General features: G+C 42.9%; 2 protein-coding genes and 1 long non-coding RNA gene across 3 annotated transcripts; 2 read left to right on the top strand and 1 right to left on the bottom strand.

Annotated features, from left to right (window-relative positions):
* Window positions 1–238: 238 nt before the first annotated feature.
* Window positions 239–2,902, top strand: LOC111610330. The gene is made up of 8 exons (XM_023344027.1): window positions 239–1,246; window positions 1,439–1,536; window positions 1,736–1,789; window positions 1,940–2,020; window positions 2,159–2,248; window positions 2,341–2,394; window positions 2,753–2,801; window positions 2,887–2,902. The coding sequence occupies exons 1-8, from the start codon at window positions 1,011–1,013 to the stop codon at window positions 2,900–2,902; spliced, it is 678 nt and encodes a 225-aa protein (XP_023199795.1). The 5' UTR covers window positions 239–1,010.
* Window positions 2,903–2,908: 6 nt separating this feature from the next.
* LOC111610255 lies at window positions 2,909–3,945 on the top strand. The gene is made up of 3 exons (XR_002753548.1): window positions 2,909–3,119; window positions 3,510–3,684; window positions 3,839–3,945. It is a non-coding gene; the product is annotated as an uncharacterized LOC111610255 (long non-coding RNA).
* A 4,597-nt stretch (window positions 3,946–8,542) lies between these two features.
* On the bottom strand, window positions 8,543–26,968 carry LOC102236384 (formin-binding protein 1-like). The gene is made up of 18 exons (XM_023344042.1): window positions 26,715–26,968; window positions 25,030–25,145; window positions 24,883–24,933; window positions 24,582–24,729; window positions 24,384–24,446; window positions 22,939–23,034; window positions 22,830–22,844; window positions 22,609–22,737; window positions 13,759–13,905; window positions 13,504–13,680; window positions 13,151–13,342; window positions 12,024–12,038; window positions 11,833–11,942; window positions 10,981–11,113; window positions 10,732–10,877; window positions 10,516–10,652; window positions 9,513–9,671; window positions 8,543–9,153 (listed from the first exon to the last, which is right to left on the bottom strand). The coding sequence occupies exons 1-18, from the start codon at window positions 26,742–26,744 to the stop codon at window positions 9,125–9,127; spliced, it is 1,893 nt and encodes a 630-aa protein (XP_023199810.1). The 5' UTR covers window positions 26,745–26,968; the 3' UTR covers window positions 8,543–9,124.
* Window positions 26,969–27,523: the final 555 nt, after the last annotated feature.

Raw genomic sequence — 27,523 nt, forward strand, 5'->3', positions numbered from 1 at the left:
TCATCGGTTTACTTTGTCCACAAAGAAAGGAGACAATTGTGTTGAAGTTGGAGATGGATTTGCATTAATAGAGAATATTATTAAATCAGAAGAGGATACATATACAATCGTCAGAATGTACGGACACAAACAGCCATATTACATGTATCCCTGTGAATCATCATACATTGGCACATACAAAGTCAGTGGCTTGAAAGAAAATATAGGGGTAGTTGGACTGGCCTCTATCAAGCGCAAATGCCTTCTCTGTCCAGACATGGATGGTGCCATTGTAATACCACTACTTCATTTAGCATAGTCATGCTGCCCTGCCAAAGTGCAGTATCTGTAACTGAGATGTATATCATGGCATAAATTACCTAAAAATAACATTTATCTAATTCTTACCTGTGCAAATAACATGTTTGACTGGCCAAAAACTACAATGTCTGTAGTGCACTTTGGCTTTGAAGAGTGAAATGGGGATGACCTGTAAGGAGATATCATGAGTAGTTCTCATTTCATCCCTAGCCCTTCGAAGATGAGTAGAGAGGCACTGTGATCAGTTGTACAGTTCCCAAATGGTGGGACAGCAGTAGTTCTAGAGAGCTGGTTTAAAGCTGAGGAACAGACGCTGTTATGGCCCCCAAAACACATAACACTCAAGAAAGCCCTTCGAGACGGAATGCAACCAGACGACAAATGGATCACCTATACGGATGTACGAGTCCTCATTACGTGTGGTGAGTAACTGGTGCAACACATGCACAGCTGTTCTACACAGTCGTGCTGTCATGTTATAGATAAATCAGCTCAATATTTCCTTCTTTTCAAGTATGTTTATCTATTGGGACATGACATTACAGATGCAAAAGTTTGTTTAGGAGGCTACATTAAACCAAGTAAACAATATATATAATTATAACAATGCGCTGGTACCTCAGAGGTCCAGCTGAGATGTTTTGTGTATGTAAAATCAGAGAAGACAAATGTGAGGAGGCAAATAGTGATTGGCCAGAATGAGATGATGTATGATAGTAGCGCTTCACACAGGTGTGATTGTTCTGTTTTTTGGGAGTTGGGAAGGAGCTGTTAGGGTAGTTCTGCACTGGACTGCAGACATGCAAATTGGCATTTACCCTCTGCTCTTTACAGAGACCCTTGATGAGGCGAAAAAACGAGAGACAAAATATAACACCACAATGTGTCCAACATCTGAAATTGAATCTCATGATGAAGGAGCTATCCGCCAAAAAAGAATATCCAGGTACATTACTAACTTTATCACAGTGATAACTTTCCCTAGGGCGTTGCAACTAGAAAATAACAACCACTGCTAAAGGGATGGCTCAAAGTGGCCAGAGTGTCCATGTATTCAGACGGTAGCCTTGACTAATAAGTGTAGTATCTTAACTACAGTTGTAATATTCATATAGTGTATTATCATAATGTTTTGTAGGCCAAATCAGCAGTTTATGCATTCTGATTCTGAAGACCATCAGAGTAGCAGTGCAAAAAGAAAGCGTTTTGCCAAACCACCTGATGTTGGATGTCCAGGTATTGTTTCCTTTATATTGACACTATGCTCACTTCTACACAGTCAAAAAAGGAATTACATATAACAGTGTACCAATAAAAGGACATTTTAATTTGATTGAAATTGTGTTTCTTGCTGAAATTGTGTATAGTTTTAGCACTTAGAGCTAAAACTAATTGTGTATAGTTTTAGCTCTTAATTATTTCCTATTTTTCTTAGTAGATCTTGTTGCTAGCAACTACCAACAATCACTAGCTGATGAAGTTCTTAATGGTGAGTCGTCAAGCAGTCTCATAAGACTGTGATGTCAAAGCAATGCTTTAAATATAGAGCAGTCAGCTGAATGTAAGTCTCACATTTTCTCATATGGAAGGTTACAGTAATAACCTCACTGCTTTGTGTATTTCCTACTTTGTGTTCAAGCTGAGATGCCAGGTTTTGCTACAGCCCACTGTGTCCAGTACCACAAGTTGCAGAATCCACAGCGACAAAGTACAAGTATTGGTATGATACTGTACTCTTTCAGTAATAGTGATGGGTATCTTAGTGATTCTGGCTAATTAGTTAGTTTGATCAAACATTTAGATTATGTATCTTGTGCTTACACTTGTAAACTATTGCGAAATGTAACTATATCTACAGGGTTGTCTGGATGCAGCTCAAGGCAGTATAACCATCGCCCTGGTCTCTCACAATGTGCACAAAATAGGCTGCCATTGGATATATCACAGAGTAACCCACTTTACTATATACATATACAGTGATCTGTGTTGACTAATGAATTCACTTTAGCTAAGTTTTTGCATTTCTTATTCACTTAAAAGCAAACTCCGACCAGAATGATGTATTGGATTCAGCGCCTAATCAAGGTTTCGAAGGTATCAAGACAGTCATCCAACATTTGTAGACATTTTGTGATCTGAATGTGTGAGGTTGTGTCTATATTTGAACTGTGGTCATTGCTCACATCTGTGTGAGCAATGACACCAACTCTTTAAATGCTTTGACACTTATGCATTATTTTTTAAAGGCAAACATAACACAAAGCCCTGACAGTATTTTCGTTTTGCCATTGTGATCTTGTGTATTCCACTCATCAGAGTTCTCTCCTGATTAGATGCAGAAATGTCCTTATCTATAAAAGATCTGTAGGAAACATTTCACACCTAAAGAAAGTCGGTGTCATTTTGGCACCTAACCTTTAAACTTCTGTGCATGACTATTTGTGTTTTGCAGATGCAACCACACAAAGGGCCAGCAATAATGGGCAGCTTTTGAGAGGCAAGTCTATTGGACATAATGTATTTGTAATGTGTCATTTTCAGGTTATTTTGATGTTGCACTTAAAGATTTTTAATGTTCTCCTGAAGACCTCGCTATCCATAAGATGACATCGATGCTTGCTGAAGCTCTTGTGATTGTGAAGGATCTATCCAGAGATGTCCAATTCATTAAGAACAATTTGGCTCAGAGTAACATTACACCAGGTAGCACACAAGGACCAGCAAACCTTGTACTCCCCTTCCAGCTGCCAATTGAAAGTGAAGAAGATTTCAGTAAAGCAGAGTCATTACTGATTGAAGAGACAGTGCGTCAAAAGATGGTAATTCATTTGAAAGACTGATCAGCATCAATGTAGATTATGTCAGTGTGAGTCTTTTTCTAAGGGCAAAATGTTAGCTCTTTAGCTACTTGAACACAAATTGTAATCTACAAGTTCTGAACATGTCACAGAGCTTGTAGATGTGCTATTTATGAAACATTTTGCAATTATTCACATAGATGATTTAAATTTTGACCTAACCCAAATTGGGACCAGGATGGTTAATAACGCTAATATCCATGACCATGAATGAACACTATGGAGTGGAATATCAGTGCATAAGCATAAATACAGTATCAAAACAAGGTTATGTCTCTGCTGTGTTTTTAATTTACATGATATAATGCTGCTGTGTAATGCTATGCCTTCATGTACTTGTCTCTGATGTAGATTGCTCGACTGGCTCTAGTAGGAGGCACCAATTCAGCCAACATGATAAGAAGAATGTTGACAACTTGTATGAGAAATGCCCTGGCAAGTCAGTTCAACTGGGCTGGGAAGAAACATAGGCATTCCCAGAGTAAAAAGCCATTCAAGGACACAATCCTGCAAGAGTGCATATTAGGTGAGCTTCCTCTACTGGAAAAGGGCTTTGACTTTTAATTGTAGGAAATGAGACTGTTGGTGAATCAGAATCTAAACAAAGTGAGGGTAGGGGATAATAAGAAATTTTATGTGAGATACCCTCCATCGTAATGATGTTCTTTTGTGTCTTTCAGTTGCTGCTCGTCAATTCGAACCAGGCCTAACTGATCAAAATTACAGCGAAACAGTAAAGAAATGGTTTCGCTATGCACCAGACCGGGAGGGAGGCATTGAAAGGCAACCAAAGGGACGGCCAGAAGACTGAAATTAAATAAAATATTTAAGCAATGCCATGGTGTTTTTATGTGGTTTATTTCAGGATGATGGTTATGATGGTTGAATAAACATTGATTGAATGCAGAATCAACACAAATGTGCGTGCAGAACCACGTTCAGATGAAGGTTGAATCAACGTTGATTCCTAACCTATTCAATGTAGAATCAACCGACATATGTGTGCAGAACCACAGTCAGATGACTGTCGAAGCAACATTGATTCAATGTAGAATCAAGACAATTCCGGATGCAGATCCACGTTCAGATGAGTGTTGAATCAACATTGATTCAATGTAGAATCAACGGAAATATGTGTGCAGAACCACAGTCAAATGAGTATTTAATCAACATTGATTCAATGTAGGATCAACAGAAATCCGGATGCAGATCCACGTTCAGATGATGGTTGTCTCAACATTGATATAATGTAGAATCAACATTGGTACATAACTGATTCAATGTACTATCAACACAAATATGCATACAAGTTGACATACAGATGATGGTTGAATCAACATTGATATAATGTCAGTTATGGTTGGAACCCTAACGTTGATTCAACATACAAGTCACCGACCACTTTCAATGTTGTTTCAATGTCAGCGTTCAACGTTGATTCAATGTTTCTGGCTGACATTGATTCAATGTTGTTTCAATCATTCTGTGCTATCTGGGTACAGTAGGACAAATATTGACTCCCGTGTATTTCACTGCTCTTCGCTGCATCCTGACTCCGCTCTGTAGGGTTTTTTTTTTATAAAGCCCGAGTTGCAGGTGGGTTTCTTAGAGAGAAGAACATAGTTATCGGTAGCTGTTGTCGCTCTTTTTTCTTCTGGGCAAAAAGATTCTTATAAACCGACATGCCACCATCGATTATGTTAAATTTGGCAAGCTGTTTTACGTAGGTGTACATATTAAACCGCAACGTTGTTGACACACAGGTAGAGAAGAAGCAGAGAGACTGTTTAGCCAATCAGAATTCAGAACACAATGCACGATGCAAATCCGCGAAGCAGCGAGACCGTGAAAGGTGAACCGGGAAATAGCGAGGGTTCACTGTACTCTGATGTTGTTTTGTTACTCTTTTTTTTATTGCAAACAAAGAACATATGTGAACAACATAGAGCAATAATAATTACAAACAGATACAACATAAATGGGCTTTACAGAACATAGAACAATTATTTTACAATGTCAAAATCAAATCGGTGCTCGAGGGTTGCAGGTCTTTAAGGGCAGTTATGATTTAATGGCTTTAGCATTTGAGCTGATTTTTAAGGATTCTAAATAGATATTAATAGAAGATAATAAAATCTGGAAATTAGGTTTTTGTTGTAAATGTTTGGAGGTGTGAATATGATATTTACCATAAATAATAAAAAAGTTGACAACATATAAAAATTCTGTTTTGACAAGTTCACATTTCTCCATCCCAAACAAAACATCCTGATCTGTTAAAGTAATATTGAGATTTTTTTGATGAAAAAAAATTGACATATCTCTCCAGAATATTTTGGTATAATTACAATCCCAAAAAAGATGAACAAGCTTTTCCTCATTATTTTTACAAAAAGTACACATAGGGTCCAAATCCCATTTATATCTTTTTTGTTTTGTTACTCATTCTGCTGCAAGTTGGCTCAATTTTGACGCGCAAGACGTAACCGGTAAAATCCGGTTTAGGATTTTCAAAATAAAAGATCCGGAAGTAGTTCATTATTTCTTGCGCGGCCCGGTACCAATTGGTCCGCGGACCGGTTGGGGACCACTGCCCTAGAGGGCTCCGTAGACCGCGGCAATAAAATATACTGGGGGGTTTTCTTCGAACCTCTTCAAGTTTTACTGCCATAATTTTAGTTGGCATGTTTTATTTTGTATTATTTATATTTTTTGTTATTATGACTCTTATTTTGAAAGGTTAAAGTAGGATGTGGAATCCAGCATGTTGCTAGGGAACCAGAGAAAGAAGATGCATGCGATATGAAAGCTTAGCTTTAGCAAGTGACTGTAAAAGGGTAATTTAAGTTTAAAGAATTAATTTATTAACCTCATTTCTACCTTGAAAGGAAGGCTCAGCCAGCGAGGCTGCATTAAACAATAAAAAACAACATAAAAAATAAACTTTACATTATATTGGCAAACTAAAAGTAATAACATATAAACATATGTTTATATGTATTTATATCGGTTTTTATGTCGTTATTGACACCGTCTCACTTAGGTTTATGTTGTATTTTAGTTCGACGGTGGTGTTGGTGTCAGTGGGTCAAAGTGAAATTGTAACAAGAGCAACTTTAAAGATTGACATTAAAGCTGACTTCACACCAGTAGTTCAACAACTCTTTATTGCCAAGAAGAAGAAGAAGAGGTGGAAGTGATATCAAGAATGGGAAGATGGCGCAGCGTGTGCACCTCCTGTAATCGCCACAATAAAATATGGGTTAATCATTTTTCTGCTGGTTACACATGCAGCAATTAATTGTGGGTAATACACTTCGCCGAAGCCCGCGTCGTCAAGTCCACCTTTCTGCAGCAAACAGGAAGGGAGGGACGGACCGCTGTCAGTCTCAGACCTTATTTGGAAATAAGAACAAATAATAATGAAACTAGAATCAATGAATCAAAACCCAAAACAACCGAAGACCCTAACAGAAAAGGAGAGAAGAAGAGTCTGTCTGCAAACCAAAGAAAAAACACTCCGGAAGTGAAGGGGGCGCTATTTCCTATATTATCCGTGGTTTCCCGCTTTTATTTTCTTCTGAAATCTGTCATATATGTTCACCTTTAGGAAGGAGTTTCACTGATTCAAAAACCTGTTATTGCATTTATTATATCTAATGTCCACATGCTCAATTTGAATCTTATGGAGTCTTGGAATACAGAAATTAGGTAAATAGTTTTTAACTGACTGAATGAGGACATTAGTGAAACTATATAAAACTTTTTAATAAATTGTTAGTGAACAATCAGCTCCATATTTCCTGTTAAATTCCTCCAAACTTAGAATATCACCATTTCCATCCAGTAAATGAGTAATTGACCAGATTTGTTTATTCCACCAATCTTCTAGAAACATAGATCTTCTACACATAGAATGGCTCTGTTGTTCCACAGTGGAACATTATGAGGCTGAAGTTATTTAAACATAAACTTCCTCTGTAACAAAACCTGTTGGTGGAAATTAGAGAGTTGTAGGAAGTTTAGATAATTCAAAATCACATTTCAATAACAGCTCAATAGCTCCAACTTTTTGAAATACGAACGACGGTTTAACAAACCAAATAAAATCATCGTTTTTTAAAAAGGACTGAAGCCATCTAATTTTTAAAGTACCATTCATAATTTAAAAATCGATTGCCTTGATACCACCTTCCTCAAATGTTTTAGCAAATCACTTTTTCTGATGTAATGGTGCTTGTTTTTCAAAATAAAATTAAAATTTAATCTGTTTTATGATATTTGGAGGGACGGCTAAGGAATATGCAGGAAACGTCAGCCTGTATAAGGATTCAGTTTTTGTTAATAAAGTTCTACCAAACAACATCAAGTCTCTTTGAAGCCAAATATTTAAGGTCTTGCCACATTTATCAATGTTGTCTAGTAAATCTTTTCTAACACTGGTAGCTCTACACTTAGTAATCCACATGCCTAAGTATTTAACTTCATTTTTAACTGGAATATTGGAAATTGAAGAATCAGAACAATTATGGATACTCATAATTTCACATTTATTTACATTTAGCTGCAGCCCTGAGGCTGAGAGAACAACTTTATTTCCTGTAGAGCTGGAGGAAGGAAGTGGGGAATGTGGGACACCAACCTCAAACCCTTCAACATGAACGCCCATCTGAAGGACAGGAAGGAGAACCGGAGAACTGGGACCGGGCCGATAACTGGACATAATAAAACTAGAGTACTAACTGGACACAAGAAATAAACATAAACTAGAAACAGTAAGAAGTTCTGAATTAAAGTAAAATAATAATTTAAAAAAGGCTGATATTATCAAATAAAGACAATGACGAACAAATAATAATGAAACTAGAATCAATGAATCAAAACCCAAAACAACCAAAGATCCTAACAGAAAAGGAGAAAAGAGGAGTCTGTCTGCAAACCAAAGAAAAAACACGACACTTATGAAAATAGAATAATAACCACTCTTTAATTTTAATCTCTGCAGGAACCTGGCACAGTTTTTCCTACTTAAGACAGAAAACAAGAGTTCAGCTCAGAGTGGATAAACTAGCCAGTTTAATACGGGACTAGTTAGGCGTTGTGGTTAGTTAGGAGGCACTGAGCGGCTAACGTTGCTAACGTTGTTCCTGTTGATCAAGTGTAAAGTCAATCCCAAAGACCTTCTTGTTGTCCAAATTTGTTCCAGATGAACCATTTATGAATAAATCCATTTATTCCAGGCCAGTGTTAACAATGACTCCGCCACAGCGTCAAAAACTTGAATGTCCTTCCGGGTTCAACACCTGTCAACTACTTGTCACCTGTTGGTTCATATACTGGAGCCGACAGCCCCATCTAGTGACCAAAAACCAAAAATACACATATTTGGCTCCGATAGTGGACTTTATTTTGAAAGTTTTACATACAGGAAGTTACAAATGGCGTGCTCATAAGACTAATAAAAAAAACAGTCAATCAGTTAATAAATAACTTGTCAGTGGGCTAATTATTAAATCGAAACATTCACATTTCACACACTTAATATATTCAATAATCATTGACTAAGGGGCGGAGCCTATGTGCCCCGCCCCTCTCTTGGGCGTGGTTAATATTTGTGTTGCTGGGGTTCACATTTACAGAAGAAACTGAATGTTTTGAATTCACACCTGCTGTGATGTCAGCACAGCAATGACATCACAGCCTGAAAGTTTGCTTCATTTCCTGTTTTTTCTGGTTTCTGCTCCAGATTCTTCACCTGCAGCATCAACTTGATCAACATTTCACAACGTCAGTTAGAGGTCAACGAAAATCGGTCCTGAAGGCTGACTGGCCAGTCAGAGGCTTCTGTGTGCAATCAGTGTGCAATCATCTGCACACTGATTTGGTGAAGTATCCAAAGAGTAATTCTGTCCAATCAGAAGCTGCCACTTCCTGTTGCAAGATGTCCCGATAGGCTGACAGATGAGCTAAACAAGACGGCTGGTCTGTGCAAATCCTGCCAGACAAAGAGACAGAAATGAGACAGGAAGTGGCGAGTTTTCTGACCTTCAGGAAACTCGTCACTTCCTGGTGGGATCCAAACTGCTCAACCTTCGTTGTTGTTTCATGAAACCATTTAAGCTTCAGGCTCCATTTAAAAGGAACTTTGCATTTTAAACCAAGTTCACCTCGACAACAGGAACCGGGCCGTTCCTAGAACCAAGAAACTGAATGTCTTTGTCCGGTTTGGTCCAACCAGGACAAAGATCTTCCTGGGAAGTTAATCATGTAATATTCGGTTGCTAGCTCCTCTGACTAAGTTGACCTTTAACCTTTGACCTCCAGCACGAAGAACCGTCCCAGGTCACTCGGTACCTTTGGCGCTGCCGTCCAGAAACACCTTGATGTAGGACGTGGGGACGTATCCCTCCTCCTCCAGGTTCCTGCGGACTCTGGTCCAGCCGTCTCCTTTGTCCTCCTCCACCACAGACAGCAGCTCCCCCTCCACCATCGACAGCGTTCCTTCGTTCTGACCTGCAGGACGAGTCAGAGCGAACCAGAACCAGCGTCACAAACGCCTGACAGGGAGCAAAGCCCATCAAAAGCTTCCCGTATCGCTGTTTTAGCGGGAAAGTCTGTATTTGGATTTTTAGCTGTTTCACCCAGAAAACATCTTTTACTTTTCCTGCCTGGTGAACTTTGACTCAACGGAGGCCAACAATCAACAAACGTTACAGTTTGTCAACACCGTCATCAAAATCTGCAATACAGATCAATATATTGATGAAGTCATTAATAATCAAGATCAGCTCCAACCAGCTGGGTTTAAAGGGACTCAGGGTTTCAGCTGTTTTGCAGTTTTTTTGGCAGTTTGTTGCAGATCTGTGGAGCATTGAAGCTGAATGCTGCTTCTCCTTGTTTCTGTTCTGGTTCTGCTCTGCATCCAGAACCAGAACCAGAACCAGCAGGTTGATCCAGCAGCAGCAGATCTTTAATCTGTTTCTAAACGACCAACAGTAGATTAAAGTCTCTGAGTGAATGAATATAGAACCAGGTGGTGTAGAACTAGATAGTGTAGAACCAGGTGGTGTCTCTATCCTCCTGGTTCTAGTCAGAACTCCAGCAGCAGCGTTCTGGACCGTTGGGTTGTCAGTCAGACCTGTGAAGACGCTGCTGCAGGAATCAAAACCTGGATGAGTTTCTCTGATCCGAGTCTTTAGTCTCTGGTTCTGGAAATCCCAACTTCTTTGTTAAAAAGTTGGTAAATTTGTTTCAGTCTGGAAGGATTGTGATTCTGTCAACTGTTAAAAATAAAATTGCAGAAATGATGGTGATGATGACGACGATAGTGACTGGCCGGTCCAAACTGAGACGGTACCTTGGAACGGGTACAGAGACTTGCAGGTTCCGATGCTCGGTAGCGGTTCTTCATCATCGAAGTCATCGTCAAACTCGGAGCTGCGCGACTTGAAGGTGATTTCGGCCGCCTGGTCCTCGGTGTAGCTGCCGTCGGGGCTGAAAGGAGAGCACAGTTCAGCCTGGGCCGGTCCAGAACCGAGGCAGAGCGGGTCCGTGGATAATGGGTTCCGATCACCTCTCTCTGCTGGCAGGGCTGCGGTTGTTCAGCTGCTTCAGGCTGTTGCTTCCTGGCGTTGTTGCCTGGGAGTTTAACCCGCAACCTCCGCTCTGCCTCCCGCCACCATGATCAGACAGACCACCGTCCGTCTCCGAGAGCCACACCTGGACCCAGAAACACAGCAGAACCCGGTCGGTACCAGAGTAAACTCAGAGAACCGACAGAATGTATTCAGAGTAATCTGGCGGTCCTCTCTGCTCCGCCCACCTGGCTCCGCCTCAACTCCTCCTCCAGTCGCTGCAGGTTCAGCTTCACTTCCTCCAGTCGAGGCTCCAAACTTCTGGCGTCGCCCATCTGAGGACTTCGTTCATAAACCTCCCTCATCTTCAGCAGAGCATCTCTGAAACACAGAACAGTCCCAACGGTCTAGCAGAACCAGAACCTTCCCCAATACAGGTCTGGTAACTAGTCTTACTTAGTCACCTGTAACTAAGTATGACTAGTTATACTAGTTGAGATGCACCATCTAGTCGACTCGCTGCTGTGACGTTTCATGTCGAGTCGACAGGTCGCGGTTACTGACAGAGTGATGAGGAACTAGGTGAGTTTGTCTGCTAGTGTGAAACATAAAAATACAAAATAATTTAGCAGTAAAAGTTCTGCAGACTCCAGCCCAGGTTTCCAGAATGAGGCGTGTCGCGGCGTCGTGGGCAGAGCGGCTCTAGACCTGGACGGTCCCTATGGGTCCCAATGGGACCCAATGGGTTCAATCCCCCCAAAGTTTATCAACTCATAAAACCGTTTCTATGACGTCACAGCGACTAGTCGACTCGACTTGTATCAGGTTAACCTCGACTGTTGTTGAACCGCCACTTTTACCCAGAGTTGAAACTCAGACAATGTTTCAGTGAAACAGGAGCTTCAGTTTTATTGGATATTGTGTTTATATAATTACTTGCCTTTTACCAAATACTTGACTCTGATTTGAGTAATTTCTTGGATGGCTACTTTTTATTTTTACTTGAAAAAAATATGTTGAAATAGTACTACTCTGACTGCAGTACTATGAGTTAGTAGTACTGTGTGTACCCTACGTTGCCCCCTGCCGTCATGTGTTACCTTTGCTCTCGCTCTCTCTGGATCTCCTGGTTGATGCTGTTAATTCGGGCCAGAAGCTTCTTGCGTCTCTGCTCAGGAGGAAGCTGGCTGCCGTCAGTTACACTGGAACCCTGAACGGAGCGGGAGCAACCGTTAGGAAACGCAGCAGAGCTTTGAAACTCCAGGATTTAAATGACCAGTGACACACTGACCAGCTTTAGGGACAGCTGTCCAATCAGGAGAGCATGAAAGAAGCAAAACAAATGAGTTAAACGCTCTGATTTAGCAGAAACATTCGCTCTCTGAGCTTATATACTGTATTTAGATATATAGTACAGACCAAAAGTTTGGACACACCTTTTAATTCAAAGAGTTTCCTTTATTTTCATGACTATTGACATTGTAGATTCACACTGAAGGCATCAAAACTATGAATAACATGTGGAAATATGAACTAAACAAAAAAGTGTAAAACAACTGAAAATAGCCCTTATATTCTAGTTTCTTCAAAGTAGCAACCTTTTGCTGTGATTACTGCTTTGCACACACTCTGCATTTTCTTGATGAGCTTCTAGAGGTCGTCACCTGAAATGGTTTTCACTTCCTAGGTCAACCTGCCCTGTCAGGTTAATAAGTGGGATTCCTTACCTTATAAATAGTCATGAAAATAAAGAAAACCCACTGAATTAGAAGGTGTGTCCAAACTTTTGGTCTGTACTGTATGTATAGATATATAAAAGTGACATGCGATGAGGTTCATAGCTCTGACTTAATCATATTTACAAATATAGACCCCCTGCATGTTATTGTTTATATGAGGAAATTTCGTGCATGTGGACAAAGCTGGAGGGTAAAAAGATGATTCTGCTACATCCAGAGCCGCCGTAGAAAAACCGTTAACTCAAGCGCAGCTACGTTGCCATAGCAACTGACAACAACGTCACAAAAAAACCCACTGATATTCAGTCTGTTGCAGTGGTTTGGTTTTAGGCTTAATGTTTATTGTGAGATTATTAATAAGTGATTGATGTGGTACGAGGAGAAAATTATAAATATATTGCTGCACTTTACTGTATGGCTAGCTCCACGGCTAGCTCCACGGCTAGCTTGCTGTTACTGTCTCTTACTCTGCAGCTGTGGAGTCTCAACGTCTGGGATCATTAAACCCTGATGCCCTCCAGGCTGAAGGTTCGGTTGGGTAAAGATGTTTCTCTGGGAGAGAGACCTGATGCAAACCCAGGAGGGGCAAAACTCTGAGGAACAGGTGAGGATGATCCATCTGTCTGTGTGTGTGTGTGTGTGTGTGTGTGTGTGTGTGTGTGTGTGTGTGTGTGTGTACCCCTCTCTTCAGGCTTCGGAGACACTGCTTCCTGGTTCTGGACCCAGAGCTCATGAGGTCACTAAGCCGTTGTGTGATTGGCTCTCTGGAGCCTGTGGGTGGAGACTGGGAGGAGTTGATCACCTCTCCAGGTGAAGGTGAGGTCGGGGGCGGGGGTGGTGGTTGCCTTGGCGACGACAGGAGATGCAGCAGCTGCAGAGAGACACAAAAGCTTCAGTTCAGGCAACTAGGTGACCCCCCACCAGGTGACCCCCAAACCGGGTTTAATCCTTTCATTCTCATGTTTTCTTAGAAACCTTCAGGATCTCCCAGAGGAACCGACCGGGTCCAAAGGTGTGTGTGGGGGGGGTCACCTTGTTTTTCCGTAGGAAGGGCCACAACTTCCTGCTGTGTTTTCGCCCCTCAGCCCGGTTGTCAAGGTAACTGGATTCAGAGATGCTCCGCCTCATGTTGGCGCTGTAATCTTCAAACTCAACGTCGCCTGGAGGGTCGAAGCCGGATTTATAAACCTCCACCACATGACCGGTGTCCTGCACACACACACACACACACAGATGATGATCCATGGATCAGCTGCAGCTCTAAAACCCTCCAGGCGTGGGCCTCACCTTCCTGGGCTGGATGCTTTCAGCGGCGTCCATCATGGCGTCCAGACTGCGGCTCGCCGCAGGAAGGACCTTCCGCTCCGACTCCGCTGCCGAACGCATCGCCTCGGCGATCCGCTCGATACGACGCTCCTCCATGTCCTGAATGCGCTGCAACGACCAGACAGAGTCAATCTATGAGCAGAAGGTCTATCAAACACTGAATCTATTACACACAGATCTATAGACTGGAATGTAGAATCTATTTATGATAGATCTACTGCTACATTCAGTCAGAAACAAAGACACACATCTAGTCACTTTCTGTGTTTGAGACTTTTATGGCAACAACGCTCTGCAGGTCAGAGGTCATCTGTAGGTCAGAGGTCATCTGCAGGTCAGAGGTCGTCTGTAGGTCAGAGTGGCGAAAAGCCAGACGGATTTAAACCACTAGAGAATCTAATTGCTGTGGCACCGTTTGGCCTGCAGAGGGCAGCACTGAGACAGTTTTGGGTAAAATCATTTATAATTAAACACGTTTAGATAAAAATGTGAAAACTGAATCAGAAACATGAAGTTTTGTGAGAACAAACTGTTCTGCAGTTAGTCACATGACCTGAGTAAACTGTAAATGGTCAAATTGAAGTTAAACTGATTTAAAAGGGTTTCGAGTCACTTTGTTTTGTAATTCAAATTTCATTGATTTTCTGAATATTGTCACACATAAAGTAGAAACACAAACAGAAAAGGCTGCAGCTGTTACATCATATCAATGTTACAGTCAGTGTTGGGTAGTAATGGATTACATTTTTAAAGTAACTTACCCAACACTGGTTACAGTGTTGATTCAAAAACAAACAGTAGCTGGAAAAAGTTAGTTGTCCAGAAAAACCAGGAAACTTCGTCCTGATCAGTCAGCCAGAGGCCGGAGTTCTTATGAGTGAGTCCCGGTCCGAGTCCAGGTCCGTGTCCCTGTCCGCGCCACAGGTCCATGTCCAGGTCCATGTCCAGGTCCGAGTCCCGGTCCATGTCCCAGACCGAGTCCCTGTCCGCGTCACAGGTCCGAGTCCCGGTCCGTGTCCCAGACCGAGTCCCTGTCCGCGTCACAGGTCCGAGTCCCAGTCCGTGTCCCAGACCGAGTCCCTGTCCACGTCACAGGTCCATGTCCCGGTCCAGGTCCGTGTCCCAGACCGAGTCCTGGTCCGTGTCCAGGTCCGAGTCCCGGTCCGTGTCCCAACTCAGAACCTCCAACATTTGAAACCAAAATGGTGAAACCAGAGAACAGACCCTAACCTGCCCACCTCTTTCCTGTGTATTCTGGTAGGTATAATATCTATGTAGTACTTTTGTATTCTGGTAGGTATAATATCTATGTAGTACTTTATACTGAATACATTTACTTCTGTCACATATTTACCACTGACAGCACATTCAACCATTTTTCTTTTCTCAAATCTCTCTGCCATAAAAGTTTAGTATTTGACAAATTACTACTCAAATTATAACTTGACAGTTTATTAAACTGAGAGGCAATATGTTGATCAGGTGGTATTCTAATATAGTTCTATATGTCATTTTCTACAATCGTTTTACATTTTGAGGTAACATAATGTCTCATCTGCAGACATTTCCAAAAATCTGCTCTACCTTCCAACTTAAATGTAAGTAAGTTTGTTGAAGGACATGAATTGCCCGTCTTTATACAAATCACCAAATCATGCATATACCATGAGAACACACACACACACACACACACACACCTGTGTGAGATTTAGGCATCTCAAATGACAGACAACAGGGTTTAGGATCCAGAAGTCTCTTTTCCTTAGGAACAGATAATTTCTCTAGTTTTATTCTCACTCTTTTACTTCCCAACAAGAAATGTTTCATCAAATGTTCATAGCTTTAAAATATCAAGTGGAATTGTAATAGGAAGCATCATAAGCACATAGCTACACTGAGGGGCAGTAATCATTTTTATGATGTTAATATTACCCCACAGTGTTAGTTTTATCTTCTCCAACTTTTCACAGTTGAATTTTTGAAAGAAAATGTAGTGAAGGTAAATCTTCCAAATCCCTCCTGAGTCACTTTGTGCCTTCAGGAATCCACTGAACTGAAAATCTTTGACCAGGTGTGAATGACATGAAGAGGTTGTCATGGCAACAGACCCACTGTCTGTCACTCCTCAGACACTGGAAGTAAAGGACGCGTGCAAACCGTGAATTTAACAAAAAAAAAAGCAAATACAAAAATGACAATAAATCAGTTTTACAATTTGTTTCCTGTTTAAAATACACAGCTTATTGGCCGTGTCTCGGTAATCCGTCAATCATTTTTCTAATATACAGCCCGACAGGAAGTAAGCCTTTCAAAATAAAACTACATTTCACAATAAAAATGGCCTGAACAAATATCAATCTTCTTAACTAAATAAGATAAAATAAAAACCAACCCATCATAAAAATAACTAAAATATGTCCTATTTATGGCTCCAACAGAGGATAATGGCTGGATTCAGATTTAGCTCAACCTGCGACCTTCGAGTCGGCATGGCGTCCATGTTTCTCCTTATTTATCCCAACGCTCGCTGCCAAAGTTTCAGTAAACATAATGAATAACAATGAGAGAACAACCCTGATGGGTCCCACGTGATCAATTCAAAAAGGATGAGATAGTGAAATTAGCCTTTAGTTCCTTATACTCTATTTTAACCCATTTAGTAAAAAATGGTCCAAATCCAAAATTTGAGTGAGCTGAGAAGAGACTTTATCAAACGCTTAGGACAGGGGAGCCCAAAGTGGGCCCTGGAGGGCCGACGTCCTGCATGTTTTACTTCCCTCCCTGGTACCAACAACCTTTCAGCAGGTCAACGTTCTTCTTAGGCCTCTAACGAGCCACCGTTGGATCCAGGTGCGTTAAACCAGGGAGAGATTGAAAGATGCAGGATCCCGGCCCTTGAGGACCCACTCTGGGGCCCCTGGCTTAGGAGATGGCAGACACTGGCTCCTCCTTTGACTGGAGGTGTCATTCACACCTGGTCACAGGTGGAACATTTTCTAATGCTCTCCGAGGAGGAGCGGTTTTCACAAAGCTTGTCTGATTCTGATGAATAACTCCAGGAAGGACTCACAGCCAGAACCTGGGTTCATATTTTACTGTCCATGTTTAATAAACTAATTGGCCTCTAATTTATCCCAATCTTTTTTTGGAATCAAGGATATTGGAGCTTCATTCAGCTGTCCTCTCGAAAATCTCTTGATCCACCTTTTGTAACACTGGAGCCAGAGTGACTGTGGGTTAGGGGCCCTAATCTTCTGTAATTGGTGTTTCCAACCCTCTACCTGCTCCTGAGAGCCTTGGCAGATTGAGTTTAGACAGAAAAACATCACAGTCTCCTTGGTTTGTCCCGTTAAAACACTGAGGATGTATATAATGTTTCATAATAGTGTTTATGTCATGAAGTGCGGATGTAAGGTGGTGAGGCAGACGCAGGTGGAACCAGGTAGATGAATGATGATGATTTAATGAACATAAAATCCAAAACAGTCCACAAACACCGGGCAGCACGGCCGAGCGGAAGCCAGGGCTCGACGCCGGTAGCAACCGGTTACACGAAGGGACTAGACGCCACAATGAGACGACAGCTAGACAGTATGACGCGAACAAACAACAAGGACCCGACAGAGACGCAGACACACAGGTGGCATTAAATACACGGGAGGGTAATCACAGAAACGAGACACACCTGGGAACAATCAAGGGGAGGACAGGACAACGAAGAGACTCAAGGACACAGAAAACAATAAATAAATACACAGAAAAACACGGAACATGACAGTTTATGTCTTTAGCTGAGTTACTAGTTTCTCCTTGTTTAATGGCAGGGATGGTGTTAAAACCATCCTCTGTTTGGGCGTGTCGTGGTGGCGCAGGGGACAGCGCGACCCACGCTTGGAGGCCGTGAGTCCTCGACACGGCCGGCGCGGGTTTGATTCCCGGACCCGGCGATATTTGCCGCATGTCTTCCCCTTCCTGTCAGCCTACGTTCATATAAGAGACACTAGAGCCACAAAAGACCCTGGAGGGGTAAAAAAAAATCCTCTTTTTTAACTTGACTTGCTAATAATTTGCTCGTTTTCTCTCCTCCCTCCTAGAATGAAGTTTTTATCCATGAAAAGGGAATATTCCACGTTTTTGTTATAAATTTAATTGAACTGAAACTTAAGCCCACAAATATCTCAATAAAGTAAATAATCATAACACCTGCCAAATTGTTTTCTTTAAGTTTCATTACCAATTGTCAAATTTGACATAAACTCTCTTTTTTCTTCCATGAAGCATATGCAGTAAGTTTACCCACAGGAACGCCTTAGACAAACCATTCTTCCCTCTGTGTCTTTAACTTGTTTTATCAGTGAAAACTGAATATTTCTCTTAATAAGAATAATTACGTCATTGTGAACACTACAGCTGAAATGATTCCTCGATTATTAAAATTCCTCCAGGGAAATTTATCTGCCTCGAAGCTTCATTAAGTTATATTTTATTATTCAATGCGCCGTGTTCCGGCCGGGTCGTTATTTGCGTTGCCCAGCGCTCTCACTCCCGCCTGAGTTGTTGATGAAAGCTAAGTGTTGGCAGCATAAGGTCCAGTTTTCAAGTTCGGCCTGGGAGGATTTTATTGATTCATGATAATGTCCGGGTTTGTGTCATTTTTGGGGGACCAATAAGCATCTTTAAAATGACTGGCGCCATGCCTGGAGTACGGCAGCTTTTCTCCTCCCGGAGCTGCTGGTTCAGAGCGAACGGCGGGACCAACCTGCAGGTGTATTTATACAGGTGAGCGGATAGACTGAACACGGCGGGCGGCTGAGCAGGTGATGGTTACAGTGTAAGTGTAGCTTTACGGACGAACCGGAAAATGTATTTCATATCGTCCCGGTCGCCACTAACGGATGGCGAAGCTCATCGTGGCGTTACAGAAATGATGCGTTTCTGTGTGTGATGAACGAAGGAGTCAAATCCCGTCGCTAACATGAACATACAGCTATAAATGTCTGGGCAAGGTCAGAGTTCAGGTATTAAACTCACTGAAGATGAATACAGAAACCAAAAGCTGGAGCATAGACATTTTTATAAGTGTATTTGTGAGCCTGCCTCTTTATTATTAAATTAAATATAATTTCAGATTTCTGTATCACTTTTCTTCAGGTTAACTTGGAAAGTGAGCTGTTATTGTTCCAGGTTAGTTTTCTAAACAGCAGAAAAGTTTTTGTTAGAGAAGCTCAAATATGAAAAATTGGACTGATGTTGATATGTGATAGTAAAACTGCTGCTAGGTTAGATTTACCAGTATTTTATTTAATCTGATTACTTGATTAATCTTAAGAATAATCGATAGATTACTCGATTACTAAAATATTTGTTTACAACAGACCTAGTGAACACCTGAGTGAGAGATATGAAAAATATGTTCAAATATGTTCAATATGTTCTTTTTGGTCCCTCGCTCGGCTGCTTTCGATCAGTTTGTGCCTGTGACTGTCGCACTTTTAGAGGACGCGGTTGGCCATATTAAGCCATCAGGCTCCCCTCGTGATCCTGTCCCTCCACGATTTTTTAAAGATATCTTATCTAGCATAGGGCAGCCTGTTCTTGCAATTATAAATAGCAGTCTGTCATCAGGTGTGGTCCCTGCTAGTTTTAAACATGCAGTAGTGCAACCACTGCTTAAAAAACCTGGCCTTGATCAAACTGTTCTGGCTAATTATCGGCCTATTTCGAAGCTGCCTTTTCTTTCTAAGGTTTTAGAAAAACTTGTGTACTGTCAGCTGTAACAGTTTTTAGATTACAATGGCATTCTGGAGGTTTTCCAGTCAGGTTTTAAAACTCTTCATAGCACAGAATCTGCTTTAATAAGAGTTTTTAATGACATCCTTCTTTCATGTGATTCTGGTAACCATGTTGTTCTGATTTTACTTGACCTAACTGCTGCCTTTGATACAGTAGACCACGACATTTTAATATCACGATTATACCACGTTGTAGGTATTGGTGGCACTGTTCTTAAATGGTTCAGGTCTTACCTGGAGGAGAGAACAATCTCGGTCAAGATTGGTGACTCTGAATCATCTACTGCTTCAATGCCTTATGGCGTCCCACAGGGCTCCATTCTGGGCCCACTGCTTTTCTCTCTTTATTTACTGCCTCTGGGTTCTGTCCTCAGAAAACATGGGATTTCGTTTCATTGTTACGCTGATGATTGTCAGATTTATTTGCCCCTGAAGCAAAAGGATGTACATTCTATCAAACATCTCCTGGCATGTCTAGGTGATATTAAAGCTTGGTTGGCCTTGAACTTTTTAAATTTTAATGAAAACAAAACAGAGGTGATGGTGTTTGGACCCAGTGGCTCCTGTGAGTCCTCCTCTGTTGACCTGGGACCCTTGGAGGTTTATTTTAAACCTGTTATTACAGATCTTGGTTTTAAGGTGGACAGTGATTTTAAATTGGATAGCCAAATCAGAGCCGTGGTTAAGTCCAGCTTTTATCATTTAAGGCGATTGGCGTCAGTGAAATCTTTTCTTTCCAGGCAGCATTTTGAAACAGTGATCCATGCTTTTATTTCAACTCGATTGGATTACTGTAACGCACTTTATCTGGGAGTTAGTCAGTCGCTGCTCTCACGTCTGCAGCTAGTACAGAATGCTGCTGCACGACTGCTGACAGGAACTCGAAAGAGGGAACACGTGACCCCTGTCCTGGCCTCACTTCACTGGCTGCCGGTATATTTTAGAATTCATTTTAAAATTCTTATGTTTGTTTTTAAATCACTACATAATCTTGCCCCGGCTTACCTCTCTGAGCTTCTTCACCCATACATACCTTATCGGTCTCTTAGGTCCGCAGATCAGCTGCTTTTGGAGGTACCGAGATCAAGAAGGAAGCTCAGAGGGGACAGGGCTTTCTCTGTCATGGGCCCCAAATTATGGAACAACTTGCCTTTGCAGGTCAGGGAGGCCCCTTCACTGTCCACTTTTAAAGCTCGTCTTAAAACCCATCTATTTTATTTGGCTTTTAACTCTAGCGGGATCTAGTTTTAAACTGTATGTTTTTTTTTTTTTTTTTTTTTTTTGTTTTTTTTGTTTTTTTTTGTTTTTGTTTTTAAACTGTAAGTTTTTATTTTATGTTTTTTTTATTGTTATGTTGTGTTTTGATGTACAGCACTTTGTATCAGCTGTGGTTGTTTTAAAGTGCTTTATAAATAAAGTTGGTATGGTATGGTATGGTAACCCAACCTGTTTTAAACTTGGACTGTTCCCCCTCATCTTGGAGAAATATTGTGTCTTTAAATAAGCCAATATTTTGTGCCTTTTGGCTGGATTTCCACATCCAAGATGAGAATTTTCTATATTTTCCAGTCATTATAGATTATAGATTGATGTACGTTTTAAACCTGTAACGATATATCTCTGTCCCCTGATCCCCAACCTACTCTGAGTGCATCCATCCAAAAAGAAAACTATTTACATGAGCCATGAACGTTCCTGTCATGTAAATGAAAAAAAACTATATGAAAAATAAAAAACAACTTAGAACCTACTCTACTGCTGCTGTCTGCGGCAGCTGAAGAGAAAACAGGGATAACTAAGAGAAAAACCCCTATGAGGTCGGTGGACTTTCGCTCTGAGAGTCACAGATCTAGAGTCACAGATCTAGAGTCACAGATCTAGAATCACAATGTTTATGATGACAGAGAGCTCCGCCTCCCGACCGTCGGACCCAGCGTCTCCTATGGGGCCCCTAGGAATGACATCAGTCGGTTGAATTTGGGGTGTCCTCCCCCTGTTCGTTCTCCAACAGGTGTTCTGTTTATCTGTGCTACCCGTAAATCCGTCCTACCTTGTGGTGATGCGCACATGGATGCTTCGTCACATAGGGTCACCCTACCCTAACCCACTGTGGAACCTGTGGAGGTTTGGTTTCATGTGTTTTATTTCAGCGCAGATTACGGTAAGTTTTATTTCATTTATTTTATTCCTGGTTTTCATTAAGCTGCTGAATTACTTCATGGTTTTATTTTACATGACAGCAGCTTGTAAATATATTTAGAAATGGTTTTAGTTTGCTGTCTGCAAAGTCGTAAGAAAGTTATTGTTCATCAGGACAAAGTACGTTGTTTTTTGGGCTATTTTGTCCTTATGCTTTAAAATATTTTAGTTTAATTACACTCTTTTTTATGATTAAACTTTGCTAAACAGAAGTTAGCGATAATAAGTGGGACTGAAGCTGTAATAGCCGTGTAATATTAGTGTATATGAATCATATCCTATCATTTCAGTGACACATTGTGGCTGCATTTAATAAAGTCTGTCATACAGCAGATTAATGTGCATAAAAGAGTCACACTGATCTGTATTAGTCTTTCATTTAATTCCAATAAAAACCTGTTTACGGTTTTATTCTTACTAACCTCTGTATTTAAAATATTTGAACAGGTAGGATATTCTAGTAAAGGATTAGTGCAAACATCTACAGCTTTTCATTTTAAACAGGTAGATGTTCAGATGAAGGAAGTGATCTTCTTGTGGTTTCGTCATGGATAGAAATTGTTCCGATGCTAAGCTAACCATAACTGCTTTCTTCAGAAAAAGTTCACCAGCCTACACTGCTACCACACGTTCAGAGAACGATACCACATAAAAGCGCCTTACCACAGTACAGTCATCTGGTGACATGTTGGGAACAGAGCGCCGTTAGCCAGCTGCCATCTTGTCACTTTGAATAAAACCTTCTCTTAAGAAATGGTGCAGGAGTTACATGGAGCTGGCTTCCTCTGACTCTACTAATGTTCACGCCCCAGTCCCTCACCTGGTATATAACTGGAACCAGTGTGCGGTAGTGCTGGTGCTGGTCCTGGTTGAACTGGTTCAGACTGGTCACGTACTCCTTCCTGGACTCCTCAGCAGCTTGTTGCTTCTGCTGAGCCGCTTGTCGAGCCTGAAGCCAGAAAACATCAACTTCAGCTTTTAACACATTCGTTTCATTTCAGAAATCCGACTAATGTGGGTCAGAGAGGAAGACGGCTCTACCTTCAGAGAGCAGCGCTGAGGCAAAACACAGAGAGAGACATCAGGTCAGGAAAGGAGAAACTAAACTGCTGACTGCTCTGAACTGGAGCAGGTAAAGTGTGAGTAAAACCTTTTCTCCATCCGCCTTGTTGTCCAGCTCGATCCTGTCCGAGACGTGCTGAGCGCGCTCCGCCTCCTTGCAGTCTCGCTCAAACCGACGCTTACTCTGAAAAACACCCAGAACGTGGAAACAGTCTCAACCTTTCAGATGTGGGAACCGTTTCCCTGATGTGCGGCTGTAACAAAAACACCCAGCAACATGGCCGCCATACAGCCGGCACGTTACTGTGGTTCTCCAATGGAGCCCAATCACATGCTAACACTCTGCAGCACATGAGCCACTAGGGGGCGTGCTCTCCCCATGAGGAGCAAAGACCTCATGTGCAACTGATCCCTGGTGAGACATGAACCTGCAGCAGCTTTTCTGGGCCAGAGGCGCCGCTGACCATCAACAGGTAACGCTGTGACGCCTAACCCTACATTATGACGTCACCAGGAGACTCGGAACCATCCAATCACTGAACAGATGCTTAGACCAATCAGTGTGCGGATGAGCCAAAACTTTCTTCAGTTGAACGGAAATAGCGCTGAAGTTTTAATCTTTGGACCTAAAGAGGAACAATCTAGAATTACAGATCTAGAGTCACAGATCTAGAGTCACAATGTTTATTCAACATTTCGTGCAAAGAATATAGAAATGACAAGAGGAGGAGTTGGAGCGAAATTGCTACTGCAGTTGATAAACCCGGTAACTTTTCAGCTGTTCTTCATTAACGTGACGTAAACAGGTTCTAATGATTTTCATTCAGTCAGGACTTTACGCTGACACTAGCCACATGCATTGCAGGTAGATTGTAGTAAAGCATTGATTAATGCCTGGTTTTAAAATTAGTTCACTGAACTTGTAGCCATTATTTTGTGCCCATTGTTGGACACCACACGGCAGGAACGAACCCGATCGAACCGTTATACCTAGGATTTCTGTCGGCTAATGTGTGATCTCTGTCAGGTTTTAAAAATGGACCGACAATCGGCTGACAGCTCTAAGATCTGTCTCTGCGCTGGGCTTTACACTGAGGAAATGAGGTCAGAGGTCAGTGGAGAGCATCGGAGTTGAGCCTTTTTTCATTCAGTGTCATCAACAGAAAGAGAAAAAGGTCAGAAGAGACGATAATGCCGATAATTAAAATGACGTCAATAGTTTTATCAAACGATTAATTGATTTATCGTTTATCTCGACAGGCCTAGCATCAGCATTGTGGGAGGAGCTATATGAATGTGGGAGGAGCTACAGCGGGGTGGTGGGTTTTATTCTGTTTCACATCTGCAGCAGACACAGGCAGAGCTGCAGCTCATCCAGCACTACCTCTCTGTTGCTATGGTTATGCAAAATAAAAAAGACGTGAGTCAATCTAGGTTATATATCTATAAATATCAAAAAGCATGATGGAGTCAAACTGTGACAAAGTGAATGAACTGAGATTGCTCAGGAGGGAGGGGTCAAAGGTCACTTACAGACTCCAGCTGCTTCCAGGAGCTTTCTATGTGCTGCTGAGCACGGCGGCCATCTTGGAAATGCTGAAATGAGAGAAATTTGTTGGAATGAGAAACGTCTGCAGGGTTCCTCTGACCCTGAATGGGCCCCTGCTCCATGATCAGAGAGCAGGGTCCAGCAGACACCATCCTGGTGTGGCCCCCGGAGCCCCAGCTCACCGTCTTCCTCTCGGCCTTCAGCTCCTGCGTGTAGCGCGTCAGGTCGCAGGCGATCTGCGTGTGCAGGCAGTCGGCCAGGTCTTCTCTCTGAGCCGCCATGTCGTTCAGCTGCTGCAGCGTCGCCGCAAACGCCACACACCAGGTGAACCTGAACGAGCCAATCAGAGCACAGAGCCCGCTTCTGAATGGCCTTTGACCTCCACGGGCCAGCAGATTACCAATGTCTAACATGACGGCGCTGACATAAACATGAGAACATCATCCAATAACATCCATGTTTCTTTCAGGTGGAGCCACTGACCTGCTGTCGTCTTCTCTGCTCCTCTTCAGGTGGAACTTCTTGGACAGGCTCCTGCAGATGGATGGGGTCAGGGTCAGGGTCAGGGTCAGCATTAGGGTCGGTGGAGACGCTCAGGGCCCGCTGGATGCGGAGTGCAGGTGAACCTACCTGATCTGCTTGGCGTAGCTCAGCTCGATGTCGGCCCGCTCCTTGACGAACTTGGTGTATCGCTCCAGGAAGTCGATCCCCCAGCTGGTGTGTTTCTCCAGGTTATCAAACTGGTCCTGGAACAGCAGAAGAAGAACCACGTTTACTGGTTCACCTGCCATCTCACAGCTCAACGCCGCTGCAGTCACCTGACGCCATCCAGGTGAGCAGCCAGTCCTCCTTACCTGGAGCGCCTGCTGCCCCAATGGCCTGGATGGATGGCTGTGTGTGGGGGCCCACCGGTCCTCATAGGGACCCACCGGTCCTCACGGGGACCCACCGGTCCTCATAGGGACCCACCGGTCCTCAGAGGGACCGAAGGCTAGTCCCCACCAGGGGAAGGAGCGCCAATAGGAGGTCAGAGGTTAGGGTACGAATCCCCACAAAGATAGCCTGACAAACGTGTGTGTGGTTGTGTGCGTGTGTGTGTGTGTGTGTGTGGTTGTGTGCGTGTGTGTGTGTGTGTGTGTGTGTGTGTGTGTGTGCGCCTGCTGGTGCAGCTATATAAATAATCTGCCTTCCTTCAGTCTCATGATGACCTTTAACCCCAACCCTTCAGCATCTAGCTGCATTCCTGGACGGTCTGTCTCCATGATCAGCGTCTAGGTGTCTCTCTGTTTCACCTGTAGATTCGCTATCAGCAGATCTACAGGTGTATAGATCTATAGACCTGTAGATCTGACTGCAGCTGCTTTTAATTCCAGTCTGCAGGACCGGATCTATATGCTCTATTCTATGCTCTAGATACAAAAGACAAACAGGCTTGACGCTGAAGTGACTTTAAATTGTTTTGACAAAAAAACATTAAAATACAGGAAATTGATTGACATCCATCCTCTGATGTCATCAAAAGTCAGTCCAGAGTGCGGCCATTTTGTTTTAAAGGGAAGTAGATTTGACAATCATCCACATATAAATGAAGCCCTGAGGCCAAGCTGCCCCCCCCCCCCCCCCCCCCCAGGCCCCATAATTATTATAGATGAGTTATTATAAAGGCTGTGAAGGAAGTTTTCTCAGCTCTGTGGTAGCGATGCTAAGGCTCTGTCAGTGAGTCGGAGGATTTCCTGAGTTTGTTCTCATTGGATGTGAATCTTTGAGGTCAGCAGAACCAGAACCGCCGGTTCATTTAGGCAGCAGATCAACTTTGGATGTTTTAGTGTCAGGGAACTGCAGAAGCTTTGCTTGTTAACCTGGTTAGCCTGGTTAACCTGGTTAACCTGGTTAACCTGGCTGGCGCGTCAGATGGAGACATGAAGGTTTAAATCACGTTCCTCTGATTTGATCAACGACCTTAAAGCAGCAGCAGGGGAACAGCGCCTCCACCTGACGGGGAGGAGGAGCAACAGGACCAGGTGTGTTCGGCCTCTGACCCCAGAGAAGCAAACAGCCGCTGCTGCCCGGGGTTTTGTCTTGCAGGCTCCGTGCTGGCTTGGAAACCAGTTCGGGTTGAAACTGCAGTCAGGTGCAGGACAGAGCTTCCAGATTATTGATTATTGATCAGGAGATATTTCATCCCCTAAGCCCGCAGCGCCCCGCATCCTCCATGATGCTGCAGAGCCAGACGCTGTCGTCACCGCCGTGTTGCTATGGCAGACAGAGGCGCGAGGGCCGCTGCCACGCGCTCATGTGAGAACATGCACACCTACCCACAGCTCGGTGCCCCAGTTGCAGCTCATGGTTCCGATCTGCAGCGGCTCCGCCTCCCGGTACCGAACCTCGTTCAGCGCGACCTGCTGCTGCTGCTGCTGCTGCTGGCTGCGGCGCGCATCCTCCGGACGGAGCGGACCGTCTCCCCGCGCGGCTGTCCGTGGACCCGTGTCGGTCTCGCGCCGCGCGTCCTCTCAGTGGACTCTGTCGTCACAGAGGGATGCTGAGGCTCGGTGTGGACAAATTCACTTGTTTCAGTGTGGCGCATGCGCAGTGACGTCAGTGGTGGGGCGAACAACATGGGACTCCCATGCATATCTACTCTGCTGAGTTCTGTGCAGTTCATGTCAAAGGTCTCCAGGGGTCAGAGGTCAACACCAGTCATTCATTTTTTAATTTTTTTTATTAAACATTTTGAACAAGTGTACAATATCACGTGGCATTCACCTTGTACACCCACTGATTTCAGTACAACTCTGAGTCATGTCACCTACAGAAGTTTTCTGATGACTCAGCAGTTGTTGGGTGTATAGGGGATGGAGGGGAGGGGGAGTACAGGACACTGGTGGACGGCTTTGTGGAGTGGTCTGACCAGAATCACCTGAGGCTCAACATTAGTAAGACCAGAGAGATGGTGATTGACTTCAGAAGGAAGAAGATACCTTCACGGCCACTAAAGGTCAAAGGGGAAGTGGAGGAGGAGGTGGAGGATTACAAATACCTGGGAGTTGTAATCGGCAACAGACTGGGCTGGGCATCTAACACTGATGCTGTGTGCAGGAAGGGGATGAGCAGACTCTATTTTTTA

The sequence above is a fragment of the Xiphophorus maculatus genome, chromosome 12, assembly GCF_002775205.1.
Source record: "Xiphophorus maculatus strain JP 163 A chromosome 12, X_maculatus-5.0-male, whole genome shotgun sequence".
In the NCBI taxonomy this organism is placed as follows: Eukaryota; Metazoa; Chordata; class Actinopteri; order Cyprinodontiformes; family Poeciliidae; genus Xiphophorus; species Xiphophorus maculatus.

Excerpts from the sequence above, each read along its gene's own strand:
- LOC111610330 (XM_023344027.1), top strand. The coding sequence starts at position 1,011 with ATGATAGTAGCGCTTCACACAGGTGTGATTGTTCTGTTTTTTGGGAGT. Across the intron at positions 2,021-2,158 it reads GCGACAAAGTACAAGTATTG|GGTTGTCTGGATGCAGCTCA; the intron begins GTATGATACTGT and ends CTATATCTACAG. Across the intron at positions 2,249-2,340 it reads GCCATTGGATATATCACAGA|CAAACTCCGACCAGAATGAT; the intron begins GTAACCCACTTT and ends TTCACTTAAAAG.
- LOC102236384 (XM_023344042.1), bottom strand. The coding sequence starts at position 26,744 with ATGAGCTGCAACTGGGGCACCGAGCTGTGG. Across the intron at positions 10,878-10,980 it reads AGGAGTTGAGGCGGAGCCAG|GTGTGGCTCTCGGAGACGGA; the intron begins GTGGGCGGAGCA and ends TTCTGGGTCCAG. Across the intron at positions 9,154-9,512 it reads TCTGGACGGCAGCGCCAAAG|GATTTGCACAGACCAGCCGT; the intron begins GTACCGAGTGAC and ends TTTGTCTGGCAG.